The 12452-nt window shown below is 33.2% G+C and overlaps 1 protein-coding gene across 1 annotated transcript in view; it reads right to left on the bottom strand.

Moving 5' to 3' along the window:
- LOC129230426 (protein O-mannosyl-transferase TMTC1-like) overlaps positions 1-12109 on the bottom strand; it is a 58160-nt gene extending 46051 nt beyond the window's left edge. The window contains exons 1-2 of the mRNA XM_054864826.1: positions 12017-12109; positions 3070-3143 (exon numbers count right to left, since the gene is read on the bottom strand). Coding sequence (XP_054720801.1) covers positions 3070-3143; positions 12017-12109 — 167 coding nt within the window. The remainder of the gene's footprint in view (positions 1-3069; positions 3144-12016) is intronic.
- Positions 12110-12452: the final 343 nt, after the last annotated feature.

The raw sequence follows: 12452 nt of genomic DNA, 5'->3' as shown, positions 1-12452 counted from the left end.
TAATGTGCAATATGGTTAAATAAATAATTTGGAAACTACGCAATTGACACTTAATTTAATCATTTTCCGCAACAACGCTGAGACAGTTGAATAACTTTTTTAACAATTTTTTATTGAGCAATCACGATTGCTTATTGTTCTCATTTGACCGTTTTTGAGGTCCATGCGTTTTTCAGCTTGGACCAGGGCACCAGCACCACCGCCCACAGTCCTCAGCATGCGCGGCTGTTCCCCGGTCCTGAGCTATCCGCTTCTCCTGGTCAATGGCGTACATGTCCTACACACACGCGCGCTCACACACACACACACGCTCATACACACAAGCTTTTACACTCATACACACACGCCTACGTGCATACACACAGGTCTACGCACACACACAAGCCTACACATACACCAGGCCTGCACACACACACACAACTATACACACGTAACCGCCCAGGTGGAGGGGTAGGCTTGGGAAGACAGGACCTGTTTCTAGAAACAATAGCCCCTAATGAGTAAGGTCCTGTCGCAACTCGTAATTGCGAAAAACATAATTTGAATTCAAGATGTCATAGTTCAAATTAATTTTTTTTTATTTATTATTATTATTATTATTATTATTATTATTTTGAATTTGACGCAATAAGCACTAAATACTGGCAACAATAGATCATTATTTCCTGAAAGGTATTGTTTAATGAAGATATTTTTATGAAATTGGGTTAGTAGGAGTTATTACAGTTTGTAAGTTCAGGCATCACTTGGCACAGATATTTAACATGACTATACAAAAAAATCAATAAGACAAAATTCTCAATTAAATTTAAAAGAAAACGAGTTACTTATTGATTTAAAGTGCTGCCGAAAGTAAAGTATTCTGACTACCGAGTAGCGTCTCAAGAAACACAGTACGTGCGAATTAGAAAGTTTGAAACTCAATCACCGCAATCCCGAATTGTGTTTAATGGGTAGCAGCTATGGCTGGCAGACCGAAATCCACGCTATTTCCATAATATTTTATTCACTTACTAGTGACACCCGCACGGCTTTGCCCGTAGTGGAAAATTAAAAGGTCTTTTGGTTCGCTGTATATTTACAAATAATGTATGATGAATTTCTCGCCAATTGGCTTGCCCATGTTGCAGTTTCAGGTTAGGATAACTATGTAATTTACTCTTCCATCTTATGATAATTTTGCTCGGGAAACGTTCTTTAAACTGGAATAGAAAAAGAACAAAATTGAGTTCTCGAAAAATAGGTTCCAGGTGCACACCCCCATGCTACAAATTAATTATGTGCCAAATTTCACGAAAATCGGCCGAACGGCCAGCCTGTGTCACAAAGATCCTGACAGACAGAGAGAGAGAGAGAGATCCGGACAGAGAGACTTTCAGCTTATATTAGTAAAGAAAAAGCACTTGCAATCCTCGTGTAAATAAGAATACAATCTTCAAAATAATTTTCAAAGTCAATGCCGGTAAAAAAATATGCTTAAATTCAATCATCTCTATCCATTAATATGTTTTAAAATATTTCCCTCATTTAGGTATCACCTATCCTTTGGAGTCAAAAAAAGAAAAAGAGGAAGCAAAAAAGCTCTGGAATAAAAATGAAATTTTATCTCCGCGCGTGTGATTAGATAAAATTGTATTTAAATATATAGATAAAATTGTTTTTGTATAAATATATAGAAACTACGGATACGTAGAAGCTATAAAACGTGTTAACTTGTCTTTAAAAAATTGCTTTTAGAAATATGCCTTTTTAACGAAAGTCTTGGACGACAAGAGTACTTAAAATAATAAAGTGACAGTCTCCACAAATTTATATTTTTTAAATACTAAAAAGAAAGCTTAATTGATTAATATGCACATCTGATTAGGAGACACAATTATGGTTTAAGTGATATTAAATGTGCATGGTATCCATGATTAAATGTCCCAAATTTAAAGTTTTCTATAGCTGCGAAACTGTTTCTCGGAAGTTAACGAAATTTTCTGCATAACATAATGAAGGGATGGGAATGTGTTAGATTGAATACAAAATAATTTAAATTTTAGCTGCCAGAGGGTGTTTTAATTACTTCCCGATCTTTATACCTCGATCCATGTGACTTTGAACCTCGGAGGTATTTGAAACAGTTCGTAAAACGTGATAATCCTAAAACTTTACCTAATAATAAATACAGTATTTCCCAAGGCATGCTGCGAGCAACTGTAGAACATGCTATCTCACTGTTAGAGAAAGTAGACAAAAATGATAGCCATCATGTTAACATGTTTACATGCAAGATTTGTTTTAAAACCATCTTAAATGTAAAATAAATGTGTAACTCATAAAAAAAACTCCCTCTGGTCGCGACATTGTGAACAATTTTTTTAATCGCTCGAACCAAACGCTACCCCTTCATTACGTTGCACACACATCTTCGTTAATTTCTGAGCAATTTGAAGCAGGATCGTTTAATTACGCACATCCTGTACGTAAATACTACATGAAATACATTATATTTAATAAACTATTTATTCCAAATCGTTAATGCGTCAGCTATCATCAAATGTCTAAATTTCAATTGTAGATTTTAGCACTATTGATAATTCAGATAGGTCTTGCTTATAATCCAATTAAACGCTTTGAAATCGTAATGCATATTGGTAATTAAACTGCTAATTAGTCACATTGTTCTCGTGAGATTGTCGCTAGTTCTTGGTCTAAATTCTGAATACAAAACAGTTGACGAGTTTAATGATTTTACTGATTTTTCACAAAACTTTAGTGCCGGGGTAAATCTAAACTTCGTCGTACGCTTTAAATGAGTTAAAATAGATGCTAAATGCATATTCTTATATGGAGTGTAAAAAGGTTACTTCACACAGCCGTTCGTATTTTAAAGCATTTTGCCTTTTTGGGTATTCTTAACCAGTCATTAGAAAAAATCACAATTAAAAAAAATAATAGTTATTTTTTACCCCATCTATGTTTCTTTTTATTCAAATATTCATTTTAGCCTTTATTTACTTTGATATAAAATGTAAAAATGCATTTTTTGTCCTAAAATATTTGCAAGAAAAGTGTTAGCATTACCTGGAGCAAGCGATGAGAGACGATAAGTACAAAACGCAGCACAGAACATCGGCTCTGCCAACTATACTGGACACCTAATTAGAAAATTAGACAATTAAGTAAAAGTACAAAGTTAGAAGTTAATGAATCAAGTAAAGTTAAATTTAAAAAAAATAAATATTTCAGTATTGCAATTAAGTGTGCTAAAATCAAAACAGAAAATTCAGTGCTAAATGGGCCAACTTCTCCGTACATCGCGATCGATTTTATAAGTTGTTTGTAATCCTTTGATTTACTTTTCCCTTTTTTACATATTTTTAATTAAAATAATAACAATAATCAAATGGTTGTTCATTATTACTATCAGATATATTATTTCTCAAAAGTGTTTTTCATCCGAACGGAATAATTTCATTAATACGTTATCCAGCTTCATAAATGAGCTGTCATTTTAAAGATACTTTTTTTCCAGCGCTTTCGGCTAAAAAAAAAAAAAAAAAAAAAGTTGATGTGTGCATCACATGACTTCCTTTTACTCCAATTTAATGATAATAGTGCCTTCGAGTAAGCAAAGAAACTTAAAATATTTTTACCCCAATTTTGTTGCGAACTGAAGCAAAAAAACTTTTTATACAGATTAATTTTCCCAATATTTCAATGTGATTCAATGGTTATTTCTCTAAAAATCGCCAACAGTGGCCAAAATAAGACCAGAAATTAAAAAAACCGCCAAGTTTGTTGCCAAGTTGGCGACCAAAAGCTTGGTGATATATCGCCAAGTGTTTCCTAAATTGTAACACCACTTGAGTTTGCATTGAAATGAACAATAATTTCCCCCCAAAAATGTGTAAAAGACCCCCTTTGAAACGCCCGAATGCAACCAAAAGGGGAGGTGCGCAACAAGACCCCACCAGAAGTCAACGTACCAAATTTCATCTTTCTAGGACATGTCGTTTTTGAGTTATGCGAGACACATACACACATACGCACATTAGGGTGGGCCGAAAAAGGGATATTTTCTAGAAGCAACTTCTAATTGCAAAAAAAAAGTTGTGTATTGCCATCCTAAACGTTGGAAAAATAACTAAAAAATCAAGATTTATGTTTTCAGATCGTGCATTAACAGCAAAGTTTGAAAAAAAAAAAGTAAAAAATGGTTAATTTTCAAATATTTTTATAAAAATCCAAATGTTCAAAATTTTTGTTCTAGTTCCGCTTAAATGCTTCCTTTTAATAGTCTTTTAATACATCTTTGAAAATATTTAATCCATTAGTTTTTAGTTCGCGCATACGCCCCAAAGTTACGTTCGATCAACCAAAAATCGAGGTTTTTAGCTTATTTTGGATATTGCAGTACTTCTTTTAGATCTCAGCTGTGTATTTTTTTACAGTAAATGCACTGTAAAAAAAATCCGTAAAATTTACGGAAAAAAACTGTCAGCCAGAACGCCAGTTTTTTTTCCGTTTATTTTACAGAAATCTTCCGTATTTTTATTATTTATTCAAGCTGATTTATTATTTTATGAAGATTAAAAAAATGAAACTATACTTTCATAAATCCATTTCAATATTTACTATATTACTACGAAATACATGTATACAAAGGTAAATTTCCGAATATGCCTCTGTAACAAATGACAAAAAAACGTAATAATAAAATATTGATTAGGATGCAATGAAATGGAAGTTGCAAACGATTTAAGACTTACTCGCTTTAAATAAATATAAGATCAAAAACTCGAGCACGAGAACCAAAATCCAAACACGCGGGCGAAATTTCGAAGATTCGAAGAAAAACAAAGTATAACCGGTTACAGATTCAAAAAAACAGAGAAATCCTGTATTTTATTACGAACAGTTTTTTTCTGTAAAAAATACAGATAACTTCTTCAAAATTTACAGTTTTTTTTTTACAGTGTGTGCACTATACAGGTTTTTGCTGGAATTGCAACTATATTGTGCTGCATAAACAACCCAGAACCCACAACAAGTAGGTGGTTGCACTTTTTGTTCTACCCTGCAATTCCCAAGACTGGATTTATTGACATGACTTATACATTCGCAAAGTAACTTTTTTAATAACTATATGGTTTTAAACAAGTTTGTACGTTTCGATCAAGGTACTTACGACTCAGTGTTGGCACTGATGTTTGAAAAATATAAAGATTTTCACATAAATCCATCTCTTCCGTCTAGTACTTCAAATGAATTTCTGAAAATTCACTGAACAGTTCCAAAATCCATTCCACTGCTCTTGCGTGGTACGGGAATTTTAAGAATATATACTTTAAATACTTAGTTTCTAGAAAGGATAAAATATCCTTGTTTTTCACAACATCAATGAAGCGGAGGAATTTAACAGGTTGACCCGTCAACTAACTGCTGTAGTTCGAATCTTCAATTCTTAATATTGATGGAAGGAATTCTCTTACAGCTTTTGAAGTGCTTCTTTATTGGTAGTTTCTTGCGTTGTATAGATATCCTACTGTAATCCAACTCCTTTATATTTCACATTTAGTGCTTTGCCATGACCAACAACTATTTCTCAAAAATAACAAAGTAAGCATTTCATTGAATCACCGGATCCACGATGTTTGGAAGATTATCACACATTTGACTTGTAGATTTTGTAACTTTAAATAAGCACAGATCCATGTTTCACGGAAGATTTTAAAATTTTAACTATATCAAACCATAGAAGCCTACTTTTTAAAGGTATTATTTACGAGTGCCTTCATTCCATTACTGGTTTAGTTTAAATATTATACAGCCCTAGCACTCCTTTAGCACACGTTAACGAAAGCTAATGACTAAAACGTCTTAATCTTGTGGGAGCGCGGTCAAAGTCACATTTTTCTTTCTGTATTGCAATAACAATATCCATCAAATACTTTCGCTCGATATTTAAACCACCTTGCAGTTCTTGACGAGATATCTCGTCCATTTAACACATGTAATTCTGGGACTGCCCAACCGCGAGGGGGTTAAGTCAGTTTCCAAACTTCGATTTCTTCCGACCGAGTTCTTTCTAAGTTAATAATATTTAATTTTACAAAAACAGTTGATGCTTTACCCATAAATCAGTAAACTCCGGCTGTGTAATGGGTTATTGAACTGGTTAGTGAGTCGGTAGGTAGGGTGTTTTTGTGATGAGATAAGATACGTATTAATGTGAAAACCTTTACGCTCGCGTTCCTCAATGCAAAAATTGAGTCACAAGTCCAACTTCAAACCTTAACCGAAACTTAAAAACTTGTTTAAAACCAAATAGTTATTATTATTGTAAGTTACTTTTCAAATGTATGAGTCCTATAAATAACCATTCTTCTTGGGAAATGCAGGTGGAACACCAAGTGCAGCCACCAAATTGGGATGGTTTCTGGGTTGTTAATACAACATAATTAATTGCAGTTCCAGCAAAGAGCAGTATAGTGCACATTAACTGTAAAAAGTATATACAACTGGGATTTAAAAGAATAAATACTGCAATATACAAAATAAGCTAAAAATGTGGATTTTTTGGTTGATTACACGTAACTTTGCGGCTTATGCTTGAACTAAAAACTCTAAAGGAATAAATATTTTCAAAGATATATTAAAAGACTATTAAAAGGAAGCATTTAAACGGGTTTAAAACAAAAGTTTTGAGCATTTGGATTTTTAATTTTTTTTTTTTTTTTTGAAAATTCAACATTTTTTACCACTTTTTCAAATTTTGCTACCAATACGCGATCTGAAAACATAAATTTAATTTATTTAATTATTTTTTCCATGTTTGGGATGGCAATACACAACTGTTTTCTACTATTAGAATTTGCTTATCAAAAACTCCCTTTTTAATGTGAAAATGTGGTCATTATTATTTTAAAGTATTATTTTAATGACATATATGAGGCGTCACGTGCGGAAAAAAAAAATGATCGATTTCCGTGTAATGTCCCATTATGTGAATGTTCTCTACCATTGTTTCAAAAAATGTTGGATGAATTCATCAATGTACGGTTAGAAGTTAGATAAATAAACTAATTATTTCTCAACCAAAAACAATTGAGCACACTTCAATCCACAGAAATATTATTTAACTATTAATAAACGTGCATGAAACAAAAATAGGTAATTACACTTCTATAGAGTTAAAAAAAAAGAAGATCATAAAAAAATGCTTTGGGGTCGTCCACAAATAATGTGCCGCTTTGGGCTTGTGAGTTTGTGACACTTTATGACACAGACGGGGGGGGGGGGTAACAGGAAGTCCGACCTCACACGTTTTTAATAGCAATACGTTTAAAGAAAATACCGTGACACGTGACAAGGGGAGGGAAGTGGTAACAGGAAGTTCGACATCACATATTTTTAGTAGCATTAGGTTTGAAAAAATAGCGTGACTCGTGAGAAGATGATGGAGGGGGTAACAGGCAGTCCGACCTCACACATTTTTAATATCAAATGTGTCTAAAGAAAATAGCGTGACATGTGACAAGGAGAGATGAGGGGCTAAGGTAAAGTTTGAAAAAAGGAGGCGACGTCAAAAACTATTAAAAAAAAAGATGACTTATATATATGGACAGCCTTTATCAAATAATATTGTTCATTTGTACTTTTAAAGCCCTTTCAAATTGTATCTCTTTCAAATCTGATTGTTCGTCCTTATTAGTAATTAAGCACAATAATTAGATACAGAATTTGTAACTAAATAACAAAAACATATGTCTTATGAGAAAATATTAGTATTCGCTGATAGTTATCAATTTACTCAGCGAACAATGTCGTTTCTAAGAAATAAAGACATGAGGAAAAATGTAATAAACACAGCACAGTTTACTGCATGACGATGCATACACCACTCGTTACATATCTGAATATGTTCCAACTTTATCAAAATTTACTCAGTTAAGCTTAATGACAAAATGTAACGACAAAACGCACGGAACTAAGATATTCATTACACCTCATTACCTTTGTTCCAGAAAGTGATGTTATCAAGGTTTTAACGAAACGAAATAGATGTATAATTAAGTTATTGTTTCGGAGACTAATATAGTTTCTTTTAATGATGAAACAATGTTATTCAATTTTTATGTAAATATAATTTATCTTAGCTTTGAAAATTAAGCTTTTCGGCAAAGTAAACAACTCTCTCTTTATGTAAGAACTGAAGCCCATACATACTTCAGGATGAATGAAGTGAAAAATGATATCTTAACTTAAAATGATAAGGAAAAATTAGGAATTTCATTCATGTAGCGGTATTTTTATACTTTATCCGTCTCTTAAACAAATGGGATCTTTGAAACTATATTTATTCTCTTATCGAGCCATCTTGGATTTAACTTTATCTTAATTAAAATCTGGTTTCTATTAAGGGTTTCGCATCCAAGCGTTTTAGCGTATGAATGCATATACAATATCTTAAAAGTTTTGCCCTTGCATAGATCCTGCAAGTCTTTTTAAATATAAGTAAAAATATTTCTTAGCGAAATGAATAAGTTGCCCTTTGGGACTAAATTGCTCATAATAGGTTATGGAAAAGAGTAAGGACGGACAAAAATACATTTTCTTTAAATTGTATGTCTTTTTATTTAGCATTAAACTAAATACTTACGTACTCCAAAAGAAATTTTTAATTCAGTTTTTTTCCCTTATAACTGAACTAGTGGTACCCGAACGGCTTTGCCCGTAGATGAAAATTAAAAGGTCATTCGGTTCGCCTATATATTTACAAATAATGGACGACAAATTTCTCCCGAATTGCCTATGTTCATTTGCTCTCCCATTCCGCGTCATAATAATTTCGTAATTTACTCGTCCATCTTATGATAATTTTGCTCCGGAAAATGTATCTAAAATTGAAATAGAAAAAGAATAAAATCGATTTTTCGAAAAATCGCTTCGAGGTGCACACCCCATGCTACAAACTAACTTTGTGCCAAATTTCATGAAAATCGACCGAGCGGTCTAAGCGCTATGCGCGTCACAGAGATCCAGACATCCTACAGACATCCTCCAGATAGAGAGACTTTGAGCTTTATTATTAGTAAAGATATCGAAAATATCATTTGAGTAAATATAAAAGTCTATTTGTTAAAAAATTTTATTGAAGTAACGATTATTTCCACCGAGTTTTTAAAACTGAAACATATGTATTGCATCGGCGTTCAGGTAGTACAAGTCCCAAAGTCCAAAATTTTATTAACTGGATTATTTTTAGGTTCATATCAGTTTAAGCTTTTTTAACCATGTTATTTTAAGGGTTACGTCAATTTGAACGTTTGAATTATAACGACAGACTAAAATTATTTGTCAGACCCCTAAGACTTTTAGTTGGATTATTAAGCTAAATTTGTTATTGTAAAATTAGGTTTATTAAGAAAATATAATTTTCTTCTGGTCGAAACGTGCTAATAATATCTCAGAAAGTATAATGTCATAATAGTTTTAAGGTTTAATGCTCAAACGTTTTTGCTTTATCTTTGATTTTTTTAGATTGTATTGTTGTTGTTGACGTTGTTTAGGAAACACCAAGAAAAGATAGGTCGCTTTGGTCTCAAGAGATTTGTCTTTTTTTTTTCTAAGCATTTTCATACAAGACAGTTAAAAAAAAAAGACACATGGAGAGGAAGATAAGCACTTCGGGCGCGAGTGGGAACCTAACCTACGACTTCTGATATACGCAGCAAAAATTCTACCGCAGAGACGTTTAGATCAACAACCTAATTGGAAGTGGTATTTTGCTGAAGGTTATTTTTTTTAATTTGTTTGATGGACTCACAGACTTTTGTCTGCAACGATATAAGTAAATATGTGACAGTTTACTTTCAATATATGTCATGTAGTACTGAAAGTTTCTAGACTGAAGGTTGGCTCTTCCCATTACATCTAACTTTAATGAGATGTCAATTTGTGCTGAACATTTCTGCAATATGATTACATCATCCAATGACCCTTCACATTAAATCTTTGTCACTTTCTAAAGAGCGATTCTGAAATAAGATTTGACTCGTCCTGTAAAACTTTACTTAAAACATTCTGAGAGAACAGTATGAACTAGTTTTTCTACAAAGCAAATTCAACCTTGCTTCTTATATCTAGGACGCTAAATCTGAACTGTAAAAACGATTCAGAAACGTTCCTGGAAAATAATGGGCAGCTGATGTGCCCAATTTCAGCCAGTAACATATCTTGCAAAAACCAGGAACGTTTTCCGCTAATATTCAGTAACCGTTCTGAAATGATTTCGGTTAACTCCTTAAAAATTCAGAAATCTTCCCGTTTGAAGCCAGTCGTGTCACTGGAACCGTAGAGTAAGCTTTGGAAGGTATAATATAATTGCTTGGCCCCCTTCCTAATTTATTAAGAAAGTTCCATAAGCAGTATCGCAAACATGGCCAAAGGCTAAGCCAGAATTGCAAGCAGATATCGAGAATTTAACTCGCCTGCAACTCTTGCAAAGCAGCGTAGTCCATACTTATTCGCTCCCTTTGCAAACTTAATCAGTATGGACGCGCCGTAAGTAACCTGAAGCCGATTCACTTTATAAATACGCAAAGTTAATAATTTAACTGAGAGCTAAAAATATTTTTTACACCAGTGAGAAGTGTGCATTCGTGCAACTTGTAGCAATTCAGGAAACTTTTTGACAATGATACTTGATTTTTCCAGGAAGTGGATAAAAATTATTGAAATCCCGACACGTTAAACGGAAATACTCAGGAACGTTTCAGAATTTTTTTACAGTGTGATGATGAGAGTAATCTTTCGGAACCTTCTCATTTTTGAGATATACGTGATTGAAATATAGCATTTAATGGTATATTTCAATGGCGTAGGTCGCCTTGTACCGGATAAGATCCGGAAAATTTTCATACACCTTTTAAATATTGGAACTAAATCGGGGCTACTTCATACATAGGCACCAAATTTAATATAGGAGTTGGAAAAAAATTATCATAAGTCTCATAAGCATTGTATAGCGAATAACGAGACTTACGCCACTGAATTTTATCGTTATAAGTTATATTTCAATCGCACATATGTCGCAGAAGGTAAAAAAGCGAAAACTTAGACACCCACCATCGGATTAAGCCCCCTCCCCGCCGATATCTTTGATAACCATTTTTACTTCCTTTTACAAAAAAGGAAGTATTGTATTCGCGAAAAAAATTTCACTCAAAAATTGACCTTGATTTCTATTTTACTCACCGCCAATGAATATTGAAATTTCTATCCGATTCGACCATATGTGGTTAAGTGCCTAAGAACATGTAGACGCGCGAAATATCCATAATGACGATTATCGAGTTAATTACAACGAATTTTCTCGTGACGTCTGTATGTATGTATGTATGTCGCAAAACTCAAGAACGGTAAGTCCTAGAAAGTTGAAATTTGGTACGTAGACTCCTAGTGGGGTCTAGTTGTACACCTCCCGTTTCGGTTGCATTCGGGTGTTTTTAAAGGGATCTTTTACCCCTTTTGGGGAGAAATCATTGTTAATTTCGAAGTAAACTCAAGTGGTGTTATAATTTGGCGGACGCTTGGCGATATATCGCCAGTCTTTTGGTCGCCAAGTTTTCTCACCAACTTGGCGACAAATTTAGATTTTTTTTAAAAATATATACATCTGTTTCAATTTGGCCACTGTTGGTGATATTTAGAGAGTAAACTTTGAATCACATTAAGTAATTGGGAAATGACATTAAATTGGAGTAAAAAGAAGTCATGTGATGCACACATTAGCTCGTTTTAAATTCGTTTCAGAGAAAATGTTCATGCCTTCCCCTCATTAGTATTGAAAGTTTGAGGCTTTTATCTAAAAGACATCAATTATTTCACAAACGTAGATTATAATCTCAAAAAAGAAACACTAGAATTTGAAGCTGAAAATTACTGAAGCCTTAAAGTTGAAAAAAATACCTGTAATCTGCAATTTATGCGTTGTAATTTCTTATTTTACTGAAACTTTACTTACAGCTTCTGTATGGATGGGATGAGAAGCAAACATGAGTGATGCAATAACAGCTGCATCCCTTCGCCAAATCAATATTTCTCTGCAAAAGTACATAAGGAGGACAACCACAATGGAGTGGAGAACCACGTTAGTTGCGTGGAAGGAGAATACACCATCTGAGACCAGCCAGTTCAATCTGAAAAAGAATGACGTAAAAGATTAGTTTTTCATTACATAACCATGTTATTTTACATTAAAGGCAGAACTATGCAGAGAAAAAAAATGACTTTTCATACAATTGCTTATGGTCGGTAATTTAGAGATAAACATTTCGGTAAGTTCAAAACAGAAGAGCAATTTTTCCAGGTTAAGGATAATTGTATCACAAATCCTTTTTTTCAATTTACTGCTTTGAAGCATGCAAAACTTCAAAATATTATTTCGATTTGCTTATTTG

This window comes from Uloborus diversus, chromosome 9 (assembly GCF_026930045.1).
Source record: "Uloborus diversus isolate 005 chromosome 9, Udiv.v.3.1, whole genome shotgun sequence".
Taxonomy (NCBI): Eukaryota; Metazoa; Arthropoda; class Arachnida; order Araneae; family Uloboridae; genus Uloborus; species Uloborus diversus.
Note: the sequence above shows the minus strand (reverse complement) of the source record. Positions and strands in the feature narration are given on the sequence as shown.